The following is a 19,747-nucleotide window of genomic DNA, read 5'->3' as shown; positions in this document are numbered from 1 at the left end:
TCAAAAATACATACATGGTTAAAGAACACACAGACATTTGCACTTCTGTTAATCAATCAAATACACCCGACTAAAATCCTCATAAGTTAAGAAAGCCACATGTGGACATATGAACATGTACATGTACAACAGTCACCTTTCAGCAGACACATTCATTTCTTACAGAGTTTCACTTCTTTTTGGAGATGTAGAATTTGCTTGAATTTGCAAAATATAACAGATGTTATATTCAGGTAAACTATTAACAGGCTGAACAAGTTCACATCACATGCTGGTCACTCGTTCCTTTTCTTGGTCATCTATGTTTTTATAAGGAACACCTACAAGAAAAAAAAAAACAGATGAACATTAGTGCTGCACATGGAGAAGTAGGTTTTGCTCACACCTTTGACTACGAGTAACAACAATATCAGCTCTTCAGTCTGAGACAACTGAACCCAATTTCTCTGCTCACAAAAGTGATTATTCTTACTTGCTGATTTCATGCTGAGTTTCTGCTCCCTTTTCCTTTTCCTGTGGAAAAACAGAAATGAGGTAAAATCATGGTTAACAGCCCAGTGTCTGGAAGTGAGTGCAGTGGATTTACGGATCAGTAGTGAAGGCAGAGTGAAATCAGTCAGTGAATCAAACCCTTTCCTTCCCAGTGCTGATGCAGTTTGCTCCCAGAAATTCTCCCAAAAAAGTGATATAACTGTAACTTTCTCTCACCCACTGTGACATGAATGCTGCTTCTGAATTACATAAACTTGTGACCTGGAATGAAAATGAAACTTTTTCTTAACAGGTCACATCCCCACTGCCAAACCAAGGCAGAATCAGAAAATACACAAATTCATAGGCTCTAACCCCATCCTGCATATATGGGCAGTCACCACACACACCCATGCTTTGTACATCTACACACAAATGCTTTGACATTCACACCACACCACAGAATTAACTGAGACTCACTTGGCTTTCCGTCTGCAAACACACACAATCGTCGTCACTAAGATGATGACAGCAACTGAGACCAGGACCGCGATCAAGATAATCCACTTGGGTTCTGTAACAAACAATGTTTAGTTATAAAAAACACTTCACTGTTGATGTATAGTTCTCTTTTCCTGGTGGTGAATGTGTGCTGGAGCAGGCCGTACCCAGTCCTCCTCCACTCTCTGTTATCTCCACCTCACAGGTTGTGCCCTCAAAGCTGTCAGGACACTGGCAAGTGTAGGTGTTGTTGCTGACCTCATTACAGGTTCCTCCATTCAGGCAGGGGTAACTGAGGCAAGGACTCGCTGCAACACAAAACATCCTCTCAGTATCTTTCTGCACAGCTTTATTTCCTAAATGAAATAATACATACATTTGTGACAGTCCCGTTTGAAATCATAGATGGTGCAGATATAACTGTCCTGGCAGGTCGTGGGTTGACACACAGTGCCGGTGCTTGTGCATTCACAGGATTGAGAACAGTCCTCAGTCATAAACCTTTCATTCAGCTGCAGGATGAAGGGAAAGAAAAGAGAATGAACGACATCACATCATCGCACCATGACACATACACACAGTCACTAATCTAATGTTTCCATGTGGGCTCTTACAGGGTAGTATCTGTTGAAGTAGGTGCAGCCGCATTCTGGGTATGGTACACAGATCCCCTCACTCATGACAAAGCCCGGAGCACACTGGCATCCCTCCATGCAGGATGTCACATCACACTCAGAGGGTGCTGCCAGATCAGCACAAGATGCAGGGCAGGGAGACATACAGTCAGAGTAGGTGCTGTTGGCAGGACAGGAGAGGGCTGGAAGACACAGAGAGATAATTCAATTCAATTTTATTTGTATAGTGCCAAATGACAATATAAGTCACTTTACAGTGAAAGGTTTAAGGCCTTCAGGGGATAAATGTATAAAAAATGATATATAAAACCCAACAATCCCATTTGAGCAAACTTTAGGGTGGGCAGCCATCTGCCTCGACCGGATGGGTTGACCGGAAAGAGGAGAGAGAAAAGAACAGCAGGCAACAAAAAACAACAACAAGCATTGTCTCAAAGTTCAGCTGAGACAAAATTTGAAACTCTGAGTTCTTTAAGATAAGATGGAGCCAATGGAGAGAAGCTAACGTAGGAGAAATATGATCTCTCTTGCTAATTCCAGTCAGAACTCTGGCTGCAGCATTTTGGATTAACTGGAGGCTTTTTAAGGAGTTATTGGGACAAACTATTAATAATGAATTACAATAGTCCAGTCTGGAAGTAACAAATGCATGTACTAGTTTTGTCCAGTCTGTGTAATAAAATGTTGTGATCTATGGTGTCGAATGCAGCACTTGTTCGGAGGGAAGCTGCAGTATTATCAACAAGATAGACTTGATAGACAAGACTTACTGGAGTAAAGTCGCACCCCAGTCTGATCATTTTAACCAGAGACACAAAATAACTGGAGGAATGTCTACCGTCCCCACAGATTAAATAATCAGCATCTTACCACAGCCCAGCTGCTGCCTCCATGAGTCTAGCTTGACTCCTGTCTCCTGACAGGCTGCAGCGTACGTTTCGTAACTGGCACAGAGCAGTTCTGCACTGCCACTCTCAGCACACAGGTCGAACACACAGTCACTAAGGGACAAATCCAAAGTGATTATGCCAATTCATACAACCCCATTTTTAATGGAGGAGGTATGTATCAAGTTTGAAACATGAAAACATGAAAACAGCACTTTCTCTCTCTCACACACAGATTACTCACTCCTGGTAGGTTTTGGGCAGCAGGGTGGCATGGCAGGCAGCAAATGGTCCACTGGGGGCTGACAGGGCTCCACACTGATCCACACTGTTGTAGTAATTGAGCTGAGACTTAGAGCAGTCCGATGTCTCAAAGCCTGAATCAGGATCACTCTCCACCTCTCGCCTGGAGAAAGATGGAAGCACAGAGTCTTTTAATATTTGCATTTAATCCAACTGACAGATCATTGAGCAGGCTAGAGTAACAGTAATCAATCCCTGACATGATTTCAAACTGAACAGGCTGATTGATTGATCACAATGAATGATGATTGTCAGAACATTTTATTTTATTTGAACTGAGTGTAGTAACCCAGTCTGGAGTCCTACCTGTGGGCATGGACAGAGTGAGGATGATCATAGATCTTCAGTCCATCCACCTGTCGGTCACTAACCCTCCAACTTTCCCCAAACGTGTTTAGATCCCTGACCACAGTACCATCTGGCTTCATGTATTCGTTTCTGGTGATGCCATCATAGTTTCCACATAACCCTCTGACAGAGTTCTTGTAGGTGCTGGGCAGGATGATCTCTGATTTACAAAGAAAGACAGAGCAGTGACATGAATAGATTGACAAACAACAACAACAACAAGGGGTCAGTTATTGAGAGCACAGGCTTTTTTCTGTTTTACCTCCACGACTGCTGCCATCAAAAAGTACAGTGAGTCCAAAGTCAGTGGTGAGCTGGACCTGCATGGAGTTCATTGTGATGCTCAAACCTCTAACTGGAGTGAGCGGAGGTGCAACACGCTCCCCATTCACCTAGAGGAGATGTGTGTTTGTGTTAGGATAATTTCACACACACAGTGATAAATGAATGGTAGTTAACATCAGACAAAGACAAAGTACTGACCAGGACGGTCTTCTTCTGTAGGAAGCGAACGTTGACGCCATAAATATCAATGGACATCTGATCCAGGAAAGACACCTTTTTGTTCCCGCCACGTCTGATATTCTTCCCTCTTACCACCAGGGGTGACAGAGAGTTCTCCAGGTTGTAGTCCTGAGTCAGAATGTAAGTGTAGGGACCCTGGAAGTGATGGGAGAAGCCGTCAAACGTCCGGTAGTGTGGATCCCCTGAGATGCTGCACTTGTTGAACTCTATAGAAGAAGATGATAAACAAATCAGACGGATTTAGAAAGGGTCATGATCAAAACACCCAGTAGTTCCAATATGTTGAGAGTGGTGAACTCACTGGTGGGTTTGCAGTACAGGTCTCCATATTTGTCAAGTGCGCACACTGAGTTTGAATTACAGCTGTGCTCCTTACACACGATTTTGCCACCAGCATTACAGGTACACGACTCAGCACATTTATCTGTCAGCCACGAGTCTCCCACCTACAGTACACACACACACACACACACACACACACCGTTGCAGTTGTGCTTCACATAAATGATCTTGAATGCAATGTGGATATGCCTTCAGTAATTAGCAGCACAGTTCTGAATCTATAGAAAGCCCTTAATAATAAATAATAAATAAGTAGCTCTACTTTTGTGTAGGTCTCCACTAACAACAGAAAGCTTCACTCACATCATAGTACGCTCCATTGGAGTCCACACAACCACATTTGCTAAGAGGAACACATTTGTTGTCACTGAGTACATAGCCACCGTCACACTGGCAGCCCTCCACACAGGTAGTTGGAGGGAGGTGGCAGAAGATGGGGAAGAGGTCAGAGCAGGTGGGGGGACAGGGTGCAGTGCATTGTGAGTAATGGCTATTAGGAGGACAGGGCAGGGCTGCAGGGAGGGAAGAGAATTTAGTAGAAAAAGAAAATAAACTAAAATGTTTAGTGGAAATTGTTGGTTGCTGTAACTGTAGGTTGTAGTCACTCACGACAGAAGGTGTTGTTCCTCCAGCTGATGGTGACTCCCACGCTCTGACAGGCCTGAGTGTATGCCTCCACGTTGTCACAGAGCGTCGCCTGCATTCCGTCATACTCACACATGTCATAGATGCAGTTACCTAGGAAAGCGGCAGGGGGCACATGAGAGTGGCAGGACTTGAAGCGATCAGAGAGGATGACCTCGGCACACTGAGCCTCATACAGATTCTCCTCCTCTGCGGTGCAGTTGGGGTGGACGTCTGGCCGAGTGTCTGGCTGACAGCTACAGAGGAGCGGGTAAGATTGAGTGGTTTGGTGAGGCTCTGGGATGTTGCACTGTTACTAGAACTTGTGTAGTAGACTAGTAGTTTAGTCTAGTGTAATTTACAAAGAGTCATAAATAATCACGATCTTATCAATTCAATAATGCCTTTTAAGATATATGTAAGGTTTGTAATGCACTGACCCAGGATCACTGTCACCATCTGATTTCCAGCTGTTACCAAGTTCAATAGCATCCTTAGCTGGTTTATTGTTGGGCATCAGGTCATCATCAGATGAGTTGTGGTTATAGTTCCCACACATGCCACACAGCTGGAAAGGAGGATAGAAGAACAGAGGTTAGTTCAGTGTTTCCTACAGTGGGGACAAGTCATCAAGTTGGAGTCTTACAGTATTCATCAATCAGTAAAAATTAACACCTGCACATAGAATAAATAAATACTGGAAGCTGATCCATACCTTGTTAAAGTACTCTCCAGGAACAGTGATCTCCAGATGATGGACTCCATCAAATTTAACCTGTAGACCAAAGTTTGTGTCCAGCAGAGTGTACGCTCCACTGCTTATCACCTTGGCTCCAGTCAAGTCAATGGAAATTGGGGTTCGCATCCGCCGACCATTCAGCTTAAAGAAGACAGAGAGAGCACAGATCATTTTATTATGCTGATTGTCATCACTGATTTCTGCAGCTCATTAAATCTGAAAACCTGTCTTTACCAGAACTCTGTGACTCTTTTGCAGTTCAACCACGGTGTCATGAGGCAGGTACACTTTGACTGAGCGAACATAGGAGGCCTCTGGTTGACCACGCTCCTCATTTTTAGCCACTATCTTGAAGGGAGTTATCTTAGTGGTGTTGCATACCTAGCATATTCACAAAAAGGATTTTAAACAATATGGTTTTGATTTTTTATGTGTCCTTTAATTTAACGATTTATGCCACAGACACACTGAAAAGCAAGAAATTTGTCTGAGCAAATATGATGTGTGTATCCATTTGAAAAGAAAAATCTTCCATACCTCCACCAGAGTGTAAGTGCAGGTGCCCATGAATGTGTGCATCACACCATCAAAGGTGTAATAATGTGGATCTCCAGCCACATGACACACACCTTTACCTGAAAAGGGAAATGAGGCTCAGTAAAATAAACATTAATTTACATAACATGGATCTGATGATTTCATCCAGCAGAAGTGAACACAATGGCAAAAACTAAATTCTATATTCTTATATTTAGATAGATTAGTTTTTCAACTTGGAAAATTATCAGCTTATTAATTTAAGCTTGAAATTCCCACACAGTCTTAGGTGTAGTGAATGTGTGTGTGTGAGCGTCTGTTAAGCTTACCTGTAGAGTGGCAATCTAGTAGTCCTTCCACCACTTTACACTCCTGTGCAGGGCTGCACTGCCAGGGCTCGCAGGTGATGTTGTTGTTGCCGTGACACTGACAGCGCTCTGAGCAGTCCGTTTCTGTGAACCAAGTGTCTCCCGACTACAACACGCACAAATAATGCACATGAAGGAAACTTCAAAAAAAGTTCAAACATCTTGTCTTTTAACAGAATACAAGAATTCCATGTGAGAACACCCACCTGTCTGTAATGTCCGTCTCCATCAGTACATCCACACTCACTGAGTGGGACACATTTGTCTCCACTGAGGACAAAGCCAGGATTACAGATGCATCCCTCTACACAAGGCTGGTTGCAGGACCCCCCGGAGCCTGCTGGGTACTGACAGCTTGGCTGGGGACAGGCAGGCCCACATGGGGTGTACTGACTGCCAGAAGGACACTTCAGAGCTAGAAAGGGGACATTATGGAAAAAACATTACTCCAAGATATTTCCACTTTATTTCAATTACTAAAAAGCATCAATACTGAACTACATTTTCAAAATTCTTCACACAGTCTGCGTAGAAACATGCATCTCAGTAAAGAGTTCTCCAAAAGCCTCTCTCACTAACAAAACACATCATACCAGTCCTCATACCATTGAGGTAATTTCTCTACAACACTACATAGAATTTTCTCAGTAAAATCAGTATATGAGTATTTTATTAAAGACTAAAATCTTTGTACTTTATTGGTATCCAAAATTATTTTATACTGTATGGTTTAATGTAATGAGAAGTGATCAGCAATGCAACAATTTGATTCAATTTCATTTATAGATTCTGCCTCTCTAAAAGAGAGTTCATGATCAGTAATTGTAGCCCTAATCTCAGCTCAGCTGTGTTTGTCAAAACATTTTTATATTTGATATTTTAAAGATTTTAATGTGGCTGCAGCCTTAATGCACATTTTTTCCCATTTTGTTTATCGTCCTCTCTCTACTTATCTGCTTCGGACTTTGAGCTGTATGTTTCCAGTGTGCAGAGGCCTTACCAACTTGCCCAGTGTTTTGGCTCTTTCTTGTTTTTGTTCCTATGTTTTGAACTACAGTAAGTATGAAAAGCATTGTATCTTAAGAAGATCATACATTTTGGTAACTGTAGTCACTGAAATGAAAAGTGATTTTTGCACTTTGAACTGTTTTGTTGACCGTGTAAGTTCACTTTTTACCAATGCTCATTAGCAATTGAAAATAAAAACTGTCAAAATTCAGTCACAATAAGCAAAGACTAGAACTAGGGCTTTGTAATCACCCTGGGAGTCATCACAACACACACAGACTTACGACAGAAGGTACTGTTTCTCCATGCAATGGGGGCTCCTGCAGCAGCACACATGTCAGCATAGCTCTGTATGGCCTGGCACAGAGCCACAGTCTGACCTCCAGTTGCACACATGTCATATACACAGTTCTCAAAGTACGGCTCGGGGGGCACAAAAGAGTGACATGGCTTAAAGATACCTAAAAACAACAACACACAGATATAGTATGTATTCAAGGCATACTCATTTCTGGCTGTTATCTTGGCTGTGTGTGTGTGTGTGTGTGTGAGTGTGTGTGTGTGTGTGTGTGTGTGTGTGTGTGTGTGTGTGTGTGTGTGTATGTGTATCCTAGCTTGACAAACCATTGGGATCAGTGATCATGCCACAGCTGGTTGGCTTCTGGGCCTCCTCCTCGACATTTTTATCACAGTCTTCCTGTCCTCCTCCATTAGTACAGCTGGAAATGAGATGGAGAATTGATTAGAAAGGGATAAATCAAGGGTTTAATAATAATTTCCCTTTGGGGAAATTGTGGCTGGACATCTGCCAGACGTGTACATGCTGGCACTACTACAGGGTTTCAATGACACCTCAGCAAGTAGCCAGTACGAACCAGGAATTGAACCACTCGCCCTGAGTTTAGTTCGTAGGCGACTGCTCTACCACCTGAGCTGCTACTGCTGCACCTATTTGGTAGCAGCATATCTTAAAATATTGGGTCAGAATTCAGTGAAACCTGCTGCAGAATGTTTTTTGTGTTGGATTAACAAGTGGCCAAATCTCAAATAAGTGTGGTCACAAGAACAAACAAATGGCTAATAAACAGTGAGGTGTGCAGATCATTTTATGCATCAAGTTGGCTTAACTTAAAGCTTTGTGAGACATAAAAAGCATGAGAAATATGTTAAAGATGTACTTCTAACTATACTACTACTTTTAACTATGACAAGTCTGTCTCTAAATTAAGCCCTCTGAGTCTAACACTGCACAGTGCATTACAGAATTCATGTACACTGTGATGTGACTCACTCAGGACGTGGGTCTGGGACCTGCCAGCTGTCTCCCAGTTCATTGCTGTTAGCAGCTGGTGTATTGTCCGGTTTTAAGTTGTCATCTTTGGAGTCCCCATTGAAATTTCCTGTCAGGTCAACAGACATAAAGAATCAGGGCAGACTGACTGGTCAGCATGCTAAAAAACACATATGTGATGAGCTTTCGTGAAGCATTTAGTTTTAACTTGTAGTTCTAATTTGGACAACTACACTGGGATGCAGAAAATGGAAGAAATGTACTTATTGTGAAAATGGCTCTGGGTTACAGTTGTCTCGAGTTCGGGAAACAACCTAACTAATACTGGTTCTTACCACACATGCCACAGAGGAGGCCATTGTAGGAAGTTGGTACAGTGGCGTCAGCGTAGTGGTTGCCATCGAAACGTACCCTCAGACCAAAAGATGTCTCCAGAACGACAAATGTTCCGCTCAAATAGATTTGAACTGAGGTGATAGAGTAGATAGGGGGAACAACTACTGTCCCATTGACCTGACGAAAAGAGAGAGAGCGCTGATATTTATTCAACAATAATTGATACGCGATACTTTAGTTCACACAGACGCGTGGCTGGGGACAGTGTAGATAGCTCATGTAGGAAGCAGAACTTTAGGTTTAGTGATGACTTGCTGAGAAAGAGCCATGTCAGTCAGGGAACAAACCTGAACTGTGCGGCCCTTGCCAAGGATGACAGTGACACCGTCCACATTGATGACCACAGCCCTGACGTAGGAAATCTTCGTATTACTTCCTCTGTGCTCATTCTGAGTGTCCACAGTAAAGTACGGTAAACCGGAGGAAATATTGCAGGGTTTGGTCAGGGTGTAGGAGCAGGCTCCCATATAATGGTGGGCGTGTTTGTCAAAGGTGGTGTAGTGAGGATCACCAGACACTGAGCAGATGCCACTTCCTGAAAAAAAGAGGTAAGAATGGAGCTGAACTTGCACCGAGTTCATACTGTATCAGCTGAAAAGGTCTAAACCACAGTAAAGGGAAGAACAATCACCTCTCCTGCATAAAACATGCACAAATAATCACCTTTGACAAAGTGTCAAATACTACTGATACTACTGATCACTGGTTTCAGCTTCTGAGGCAACTGAAGTTGCTGACTCCTGAGTGTCTGCTGTGTGTGTGTGTGTGTGTGTGTGTGTTTGTGTGTGTGTGTGTGTGTGTGTTTGTGTGAGCTTGTGTGTGTCCAACATACCCAGAGGGCGGCATTTATACTCTCCATCTTGAAGCTGGCAGCTCTCAGTGGTTGGTTTGCAGCTGCTGTTGTGACACTGGATCAAACCTCCAGTGTGACACACACACCTCTGCTCACAGCCCTCCAAGTACCAGTCATCATCCACCTAACAAACACATACAATGAAAATCAGAACTGCGACAAAACATCATGGTTTCCAGCCTGTTGCTTTGGTCTGAATGTACACTGAGTCTTTTCTTTCAGTCTCTTAACTAATGGTCAGTGTACTTTTCTCACAAACCTGCATTTTCTCAATAGTAAAGTTGAGGAAATCAGTCAGACTTCAGTGTCTTTCCCCACTTTAGCATTGTTATAATCTGAGCATGAGCTTTATATAGTTTGGAAGATACAGGAGAAATGTAAGGTGATGAAAGGCACTAGAAGGTTGTTCCCACTCACAGGGTGATAGGATCCACTGGTGTCCAGACAGCCACAGTCTTTTAGAGCCACACATTTGTCATTGCTGAGGATGAAGCCCGGGTCACACTCACATCCCTCTACACACACGTCCTGACAGCCCGGTGGTCCAACCACACCCTGGCACGTCTCCGGACACGAACTCACACACAGAGAGTAGGAGCTGTTGGGAGCACAGGCCAGGGCTACATGAAGGAAAAGAGGAAGAGACAGAGGGAAAGATGATGGTCAAAGGCAGGTTCAAGAGTAGGACAGAGACAAAGACACATAAAACATGGGACAGTAGGATTAAGATAAGGATGCAAAGATAAATGTTAGCTTGTGGGAGGATGACACAACCTATGTCACTTAAAATGGAATAAAGCTTTTTGATACGTACGACATTTGTGATCAATGACACCAGAGTGATTAAGTTACACATGAGAGGACACGTCCTGTGGCACAACCAGAGGCGGAGAAAACAGCCACTACCTCTGGAAAAGGAAGCTTGTCATTCTAGGATATGGAGACTTACGGCAGAAGTCTGGAGTCCTCCACTGGTGGACTTTGGCTCCAGTGCTTTGGCAGGCATCGGTGTAGGCCTGCAGCTGGTCACACAGTACATGCTGCTGGCCATTGAACTGACACATGTCATACACACAGCTTTGGAAGAATGGAGAGGGATTCACCACACTGATACAGTCCCTGGAACAGAGAAGATCACTAACTCAGTTGGGAGAAGAGAAAACTCAGTCAAGGTCAGAAACAAGCCAAACACGTCATGTGTGACTAAATGTAAGAATAAAAACTTAAGAATATCAACTATTAATGTAAACATAACTAAATAAAAACAAAGGAAGCATGTCCAATAGGGTTGATGCTTTATGTCATATTTTAGCTATTTACCATCTTATTTACTGTATATTGATCTCATTCTGATTTAGGTGAAGATCCCTCATCAGCTGTACACACGGTAGTCCAACAGCTGTACTTAACAGTAATTAAGAAAAAAACAAAACAAAACAAAACTATCATCTCACCTGAAAGGTCCTGCTGGGTCTGTAATTTTGCCACATTTGTCTGGTTTCACTACCTCTGCCTCAAGTTTGGGGTCACAGTCTGGGTCAGGCTTGGTGCCTGAGGTACACCTGATCAGTACAAACACAAGAGCAGGGCCACATTACGTTTCTAGAATCTTCAGACCATTCAATCTCATTTCCAGTCAGAAGTTAAGACAGGAAGAATTTAGACAGCTTGTGGGTAGCTAATGATGTTATATCTGAGTCCCACTTCCGACTACAGCAACAGGACACACATCACATGAAAATCTGTCAACTGTGTGAACTCACGAGTCATCCTCATCTTTGTCTGTCTGCCAGCTGTTCCCAAAGTCGTTGACATTTCCTACCAGAGAACCGTCTGGTTTGGTGAAGTCATTGTTTGGGTCCCCGTCGTAGTCCCCACAGAGACCACACATCTGCTCATGGTAAGAACTAAAGGGATGAGAACAGGGAATTACGAGATGATACTGTAGTCAGGCTATCCAAAGTATTGGGGAAGGTGTTTATTACTCCAGCTGATGACTGTATGAAGCAGAAGAAAAGGGAGACAGATCCACTTTAGTGTGTAATTATCCTGTTGTGGTTCTTCAGCGAGCACGTTTCCATGTCCATGTGTGGGTCTTGTGTGTTTGTGTAGGTTGTTTAATTGTCCCAGAGTTTGATTCTATTCAGGTTCTACTTCCTACATTAGTGGTGGGAGTTTCTATAAAGTTCTGTCAGTTTTTCTTTTAGGATCAGTATAAACATGGAAATAATGTAAACAAGTACCTTCTAGATTTTCTATACACAACTTCCCAAATAAAAAATAGAATAGAGCAACAAAATCACTGTTAAAGTTAAGGTTAAAGTAACCGAGGAGATCATAAATGATCAATCCACGATTCATACAGAAGCTGATAAACATTATATAAATACCTAAAGAGGAAGGATAACCTTTGAAGGTTTGAGCCCAACTGGTCTGAGCAAAGCTTTACACCAACCTGGGAACTGTAATCTGGGCATAATGGTTTCCATCCCAACGCACCCGCAGGCCAAAGGTCGTCTGCAGGGTGACGTACTGACCGGCAAGACTGAGAGACATCAGGGGAGATGGGGAGTGGGGGAGGGCCACCCGCAGTCCATTGACCTGCCAGACAGAAGGAGGGAAACAGGACATAAAGACTCTGAAGCTGCAGGTACAGTCTATACTTGTTTCAGTTTGATTCATCACAGATCATAAGACACATGATAGAAAGCCAACAGCCTTGTGGGAAGTATAAGATGACAGAACACAGACACTGAGAAAACCTGTGAACAGATAAAACTAAGGACTACAGGAGAGGATAAGGAGGAGGAGTGTGGAGAGGTTTCTGGGAATTTGACATTTAAAAGAAAAACGAGTTGTGTGCGCTCTTGCATCAGCACCAACAGATTGAGGGCAGTTCTCAGTTTAATGGGTTGTTTAAGGGTTAGAAATCTTCCAAACAGTTCTTGGTTAGTATAAAGGTGGTCATGCTCAATACAATACAATACAATTTACTATTTCACTCAAAAAGAGTATAAACACTGACAGAGACAGTGCTACAGCTAGTGTGTGCATTATGTGATAAAGACAGTTTGTCAAAGTTATCTATAGATTTATGGAAACACGATACATCGGTGTAAGTCTTGTCCATACTGACCAGTGTCTTCCTGCTCTTCATCATGGTCACAGTGACTCCGTTCACAGTGACGTAGAGTTTTCTGAGGTAGGACACACCCGACACTCCTCTCTCCTCATTCTTCCCCTCCACTGAGAACCAAGGACCTGCACAGGGAGCAGGGAGCAAACACTGTTTTACTAAAATCACTGTTTTACTCACCTTATCTTGGCACTTGGCCAAAAACTGTTGAAATGAAAATGAAAGGCACATTTTTCAACGGGCCGCACACTATAATTACTCTGCTTTTAAACATGACAGTGTATTGGCACATATAGGGGACTTTGATGACCTGTCTTTTTAAGCACCAAAACGGGCATTACACTGTGCAGATGTGTACAACTTGAGCCTACCTGTGTTGTTCCTGCAGGTTCTGGCCAGTGTGTAAGTACACGTTCCCATGAAGCTGTAGAACTTCTTGTCAAAGGTGTTGTAGTGAGGATCTCCAGAGACCACACAGTCCTGAGAGCCTGAGACAGAGGAGATCATCAGAGCCCAACATCGCTGAGCTGTCCTGCCTCAGCTCTTTCAAGATCTTTTTTTAAAGTTGATATCAAATGGAAAGCTCAAGAGACACAGAAATAATGGAGGATGGCGATGAGAGAAAAAAGGGCCACCAAAAGAAAAGGAAGGACACTGATTCAGCTCAAAGTGATGACCACTAACAGAGGAGGAGAAGAAGAAATGAGCCAAAAAGCACTGATTCCTAGAATTCCTTAAGTTGGAGGAAAGTGATGTAATAACATTTCAGGTACAAGCAGGACTAGATAAGACCTGTAGCTAAGCTCACAACTTCAAATCCCTCCTATTGGAAGCATGTAAAAGGCTAAAGCCCTTCATCTTAAATGTGTAAACGATTAAGGAAGAGTAATGGGAACAGGAATAAATACATACAATTAATTCTGTTACTACTGAATGGAACATAGCTATTCAGTTTACTATTTAAAAGGCTAGAGTATGGAGGGTTTCAACTTACTGAGGGGAAAGCAGCCCAGCGCTCCATTCTGCAGTTTACACTCATGCAGTGGGGGGCACTCAGAGGCAGCACAGGTAACAAAGGGAACATCACACCTACACTTCAGCTTACAGTTGTTGACATAGAACTCCTCTCCAGGCTGAAACACACACATACACACACATACATACATATTTGAACTCTACTAGCAGAATTATAAATTGCACATTTTATTAATGTTAGTGAAACATTAAGGTCACTGCAGCAAATGGTATCAAACACTACTATTGATGTTGTGTTGCTCACAGTGCAAATTTACATCTAAAGAGTAAAGCTTGTGAACAAGCACATCCTTAGAAACGTATCAAGGACACACATTCTTCCCTGTGTACCTCATAATACTGTCCGTTGGTGTCGTTGCAGCCACATGAAGTTTTCTTTACACACTTGCCAGCACTCAGGACATAGCCAGGATCACACACACAGGCCTCAGAGCAAGGCCCACTGCAGAAGGGAGGTTTTCCAGAACATGTTTCCTGACAGGGGTCTGCACAGGACTCATAGTGACTGTTGGGGGGGCAGCTCAGTGCTACAGGAAGGATGGGAGGCTAATGTCAAGTGATAGCAAAACGGAGCCATATGCTGGATTCATTCCCATTGCCCATTGATTATCTTCATCAATTCACTATTTAGACGGATTTTTAGATGTCATACATTAAATTCTATACTTAATAATCAGAGCATCTGAGCTTGTTCCATCTTATCCTAACTACACCCTTTCTTTCTCCATCACAACACTCACGGCAGAAGGTTTCATTCCTCCAGGCTCCAATGTTGATTCCACGGTCCTGGCACTCGTTGACGTAGGCTTCAATGGCTTCACACAGGACTGGCTTTGCACCATCCAGCTCACATAGGTCAAAGACACAGTTCTTGAAGAAATTCTGAAATGCACACAAACAGTTAGTCTGATTTTTTCCATTTCAACTTTCTCTGGTGCTAAAGACTGACTTTTTAAATTCTCTTTCTATGGAATAAATAGAACATTCAATCTGAGCTTCAGAAAATTCTATTATGAAAACTGTCCAAAGAGAAAACTGCTACATATTTGTGTGTGTGTGTTGTGTGTGTGTGTGTGTGTGTGTGTGTGTGTGTGTGTGTGTGTGTGTTCGTGTAGTTACATTGGGATTGACTTTGGGGTGGCACACAGCAAATGGACCCTTTTTGTCAAGCAAGATTCCACAGTATCCAGAGCTCTCAAATATTTCCTGCTTTCCTTCATCACACCCAGGGATGGTGGTGTTGGGTTTCTTATTACACCTATAAATACAAATGCTCAGATAGACTTCTCAAACCAAGACCAAGATTCCCAAAGAGCTAAAAAATAGCTGACACGATGGGGGACATACCGTATGAAGATGAACGTATGCTTGAATTCATACAATACTCACTCTGGATCAGTGTTCCAGCTGTGTCCAAAGTCATTGGCATTGCTGGTCAACGATCCATCTGGCTTACGGAAATCATCTTTGGCGTTTCCATTGTAATCTCCACATAGTCCACACAGTTTGTTCTGATAACTGCACATGACAACAAATCAGCAAGTTAGTGATTTGTGGAGGTGACAGCAACAATTGATTCTGAGCTACATCTGGCTACTTCTCCACCAAGTCCAGAGTTTTTATCTGTGGGGGGTTTTTGGACTAAGGCTGCACAGAAAGCGGGGGTCTCCAGTGACAGCATCTGTTCAATCTTCACTTACTCTTTGATCACTTTGATGTCCATGAAGTGGTTTCCGTCATAGCGAACAGTCACACCAAAGTTCATGGACACAGTGTAGTGCAGTCCGGCCTTAAACACAGAGACGCCATTGACGGGACTCACTGGCAGATTTACATTGGTCCCATTTACCTGTATAGGGAAAACAGGTTTAGAGAATGATGAGAGGGGTGTCTAGCTTAAACACTTCTTATGAACAGACCTTTCCTTTACTAATGACACTGCACTGGGTTTAATTATTAAAAAAGGAGCCTTTTCTACAGCGTGTAAGTGATTTTGGAACAACACCACTTATAGAAATGAGATAAATATGACAACAATTAGATACCCTGCCAACCTGCTCTGGTCAAACAACAGTTTTAGCTCATGTTTTACCTGCACTGTGCCACCTTTGAGAATGGAGATCTTCAAATTGTGTACATATACATGTACAGCTTTCACATAGGAAATGGTGGGCGCGTTGTAGCGATTCTCATTGTCAGCATGGACCTCAAAGTAAGGCAGAGTGGTTTCATTGCAGAGTCCAGACATCACATAGCTGCAGTTCCCCATGAAGTTGTAGTTGAGTTTATCAAAGGTGGTGTAATGGGGATCACCACTTGATATGCATGTGGATGTATCTGGGAGAATAACACATGAGACCTGTCACCAATATGTTTCCTGATAGTGGCACCAGTAATATCAGGATAAAAAACTCTCAATCAACCTCAGCCTTAGTCTTTATCAGAATGTGAATCTGAAGCAGGACATTGAACTTTTACTGAACAGAAGTCACTTGGGTCACAAAGGACAATTACAGGAAAATATGTTCCAGCATTTGTACAAGTAGTAAAGAATCATAATTCCTTTTATTATGTGTTGTGCTTATTGTATATTACCAGTGGACGTTTACTACCAAGTAAGCTACTTTACTTAGCTCACATTTAGAAATGCACTCTGATTTTATGCTACTAGTTCCTGTACCACCTCTCTCACAAGTCCACAGACATTATTACCTTTAGGGTAGCAGCCTGCAACACCATTAACCTCACGACATTCTTCAGTGGGATCACAGGAGTTATCAACACATTCCAAAGTGTAGTTTCCTGCACAGCGACACAGCTTTGAGCAACCATTTCCAAATATGATCTCCCCAGGCTGAAACAAAATATAACCATGGATCAGTACTGCTGGACATTATTTCACATACTCACTGTTATGTAGTTCTAATGACATAGAGTGGACACTAAATATAAGAAAAAATACACAGTATAATGGCCTTTTATAAACATTTCTGCACATGATATTATTGACATGGACATCTGACCTCATAATAGTTGTTCTGGTCATCCAGACAGCCACATTTCTCCAGGGGGACACATCGGCGTCCTTTGAATACAAAGCCTGGTTTACAGAAGCAGCCACTGATACAGGAACCAGAACAGTTGGTGGACGGTTCCATACAGGTGGGAATACAGGGTGGCCCACAGTCTATATACTCTGCATCAGGAGGGCATGGCTCTGTACAGCAGAAATGAAAGGAATGTGATGATGAAAAGTGAAACAATATTTACAAATATAAAAAGGAGAGGAAAAAATGCTTAAGGCACATCATACTTGGTGGTGGCGTTGTTGGTCCTGGAGTTGTTGGTTTAGGTGTAGTTGGACCTGGAGTTGTTGGCTTAGGCGTAGTTGGACCTGGACTTGTTGGCTTAGGTGTAGTTGGACCTGGAGATGTTAGATAGGAATAGTTATACGTCTATATCTCTATATATGTAGCTATATGGTGGAGGTGCGCTCTGGAAAGCAGAGGAATGAAAAGTAGCCACAACAAGACAAAATACATGTGTGTGAACGAGCGTGAACCAAGTGGAACAGTGAGGTTACAGAGGTAAAGGTTATGAAACAAGCAATGATATATGGCTTAGAGACAGCAGCACGGAAGCAAAGACAGGAGGCAAAAGTAGAGATAGCAGAGCTTAAGATGTTGAGGTTCTCTTTGGAATAGCATAGAATAGCATCAGGAATGAGTACATCAGAGGGACAGCCCATGTCAGATGTATTGAAGATAAGGACCAATTCTCCTCTGTCCAATTCCAGCTGTGTTGAACCGATTGCCCATTGACATTCTCTGTAACATCCTGTCCTCTCTTACATTTGTCTTGTCTAAAAAATGCAATTTTACTGCTGTTAATAGTAATTTTGAAATGATCTATAATAATTAATAGTAGATTATTTCAAATACTACTGATACTACTGATCACTGGTTTCAACTTTTGACTCCTGAGTGCCTTCTGTGTGTGTGTGTGTGTGTAAGCTCATGTGTCTCCAACATACCCAGAGGGCGGCATTTATACTCTCCATCTTGAAGCTGGCAGCTCTCAGTGGTTGGTTTGCAGCTGCTGTTGTGACACTGGATCAAACCTCCACTGTGACACACACACCTCTGCTCACAGCCCTCCAAGTACCAGTCATCATCCACCTAACAAACACATACAATGAAAATCAGAACTGCGACAAAACATCATGGTTTCCAGCCTGTTGCTTTGGTCTGAATGTACACTGAGTCTTTTCTTTCAGTCTCTTAACTAATGGTCAGTGTACTTTTCTCACAAGCCTGCATTTTCTCAATAGTAAAGTTGAGGAAATCAGTCAGACTTCAGTGTCTTTCCCCACTTTAGCATTGTTATAATCTGAGCATGAGCTTTATATAGTTTGGAAGATACAGGAGAAACGTAAGGTGATGAAAGGCACTAGAAGGTTGTTCCCACTCACAGGGTGATAGGATCCACTGGTGTCCAGACAGCCACAGTCTTTTAGAGCCACACATTTATCATTGCTGAGGATGAAGCCCGGGTCACACTCACATCCCTCTACACACACGTCCTGACAGCCCGGTGGTCCAACCACACCCTGGCACGTCTCCGGACACGAACTCACACACATAGAGTAGGAGCTGTTGGGAGCACAGGCCAGGGCTACATGAAGGAAAAGAGGAAGAGACAGAGGGAAAGATGATGGTCAAAGGCAGGTTCAAGAGTAGGACAGAGACAAAGACAGATAAAACATGGGACAGTAGGATTAAGATAAGGATGCAAAGATAAATGTTAGCTTGTGGGAGGATGACACAACCTATGTTACTTAAAATGGAATAAAGCTTTTTGATACGTACGACATTTGTGATCAATGACACCAGAGTGATTAAGTTACACATGAGAGGACACATGTCCTGTGGCACAACCAGAGGCGGAGAAAACAGCCACTACCTCTGGAAAAGGAAGCTTGTCATTCTAGGATATGGAGACTTACGGCAGAAGTCTGGAGTCCTCCACTGGTGGACTTTGGCTCCAGTGCTTTGGCAGGCATCGGTGTAGGCCTGCAGCTGGTCACACAGTACATGCTGCTGGCCATTGAACTGACACATGTCATACACACAGCTTTGGAAGAATGGAGAGGGATTCACCACACTGATACAGTCCCTGGAACAGAGAAGATCACTAACTCAGTTGGGAGAAGAGAAAACTCAGTCAAGGTCAGAAACAAGCCAAACACGTCATGTGTGACTAAATGTAAGAATAAAAACTTAAGAATATCAACTATTAATGTTCACTTGTAAGTCGCTTTGGATAAAAGCGTCTGCTAAATGACTAAATGTAAATGTAAAAATGTAAACATAACTAAATAAAAACAAAGGAAGCATGTCCAATAGGGTTGATGCTTTATGTCATATTTTAGCTATTTACCATCTTATTTACTGTATATTGATCTCATTCTGATGGGTGTGTGTGATGGTTTAGGTGAAGATCCCTCATCAGCTGTACACACGGTTGTCCAACAGCTGTACTTAACAGTAATTAAGAAAAAAACAAAACAAAACAAAACTATCATCTCACCTGAAAGGTCCTGCTGGGTCTGTAATTTTGCCACATTTGTCTGGTTTCACTACCTCTGCCTCAAGTTTGGGGTCACAGTCTGGGTCAGGCTTGGTGCCTGAGGTACACCTGATCAGTACAAACACAAGAGCAGGGCCACATTACGTTTCTAGAATCTTC

General features: G+C 42.8%; 1 protein-coding gene across 1 annotated transcript in view; it reads right to left on the bottom strand.

The window, feature by feature from the left end:
- Positions 1–44: 44 nt before the first annotated feature.
- The window catches only part of zanl (zonadhesin, like), a 71,417-nt gene continuing 51,714 nt past the window's right edge, over positions 45–19,747 (bottom strand). The window contains 46 exon segments of the mRNA XM_033326557.1: positions 45–320; positions 473–513; positions 952–1,045; positions 1,140–1,280; positions 1,349–1,484; positions 1,587–1,789; positions 2,478–2,608; positions 2,739–2,900; positions 3,104–3,305; positions 3,408–3,537; positions 3,629–3,876; positions 3,972–4,116; positions 4,316–4,524; positions 4,622–4,893; positions 5,077–5,204; positions 5,352–5,516; positions 5,610–5,756; positions 5,913–6,010; positions 6,242–6,386; positions 6,487–6,695; positions 7,573–7,749; positions 7,913–8,007; positions 8,580–8,688; positions 8,915–9,092; positions 9,263–9,510; positions 9,808–9,952; positions 10,246–10,448; positions 10,778–10,947; positions 11,283–11,390; positions 11,592–11,735; positions 12,284–12,429; positions 12,965–13,089; positions 13,336–13,452; positions 13,959–14,097; positions 14,330–14,526; positions 14,740–14,881; positions 15,119–15,257; positions 15,389–15,517; positions 15,700–15,848; positions 16,092–16,336; positions 16,712–16,853; positions 17,023–17,216; positions 18,033–18,177; positions 18,471–18,673; positions 19,005–19,174; positions 19,589–19,696. Of these exon segments, the coding sequence (XP_033182448.1) occupies positions 265–320; positions 473–513; positions 952–1,045; positions 1,140–1,280; positions 1,349–1,484; positions 1,587–1,789; positions 2,478–2,608; positions 2,739–2,900; positions 3,104–3,305; positions 3,408–3,537; positions 3,629–3,876; positions 3,972–4,116; positions 4,316–4,524; positions 4,622–4,893; positions 5,077–5,204; positions 5,352–5,516; positions 5,610–5,756; positions 5,913–6,010; positions 6,242–6,386; positions 6,487–6,695; positions 7,573–7,749; positions 7,913–8,007; positions 8,580–8,688; positions 8,915–9,092; positions 9,263–9,510; positions 9,808–9,952; positions 10,246–10,448; positions 10,778–10,947; positions 11,283–11,390; positions 11,592–11,735; positions 12,284–12,429; positions 12,965–13,089; positions 13,336–13,452; positions 13,959–14,097; positions 14,330–14,526; positions 14,740–14,881; positions 15,119–15,257; positions 15,389–15,517; positions 15,700–15,848; positions 16,092–16,336; positions 16,712–16,853; positions 17,023–17,216; positions 18,033–18,177; positions 18,471–18,673; positions 19,005–19,174; positions 19,589–19,696 (7,129 nt within the window). The 3' untranslated portion in view covers positions 45–264.

Source organism: Anabas testudineus, chromosome 18 (assembly GCF_900324465.2).
Source record: "Anabas testudineus chromosome 18, fAnaTes1.2, whole genome shotgun sequence".
NCBI lineage: Eukaryota > Metazoa > Chordata > Actinopteri > Anabantiformes > Anabantidae > Anabas > Anabas testudineus.
The sequence above is the reverse complement of the archived record's forward strand: the minus strand, read 5'-3'. Positions and strand labels throughout refer to the sequence as shown.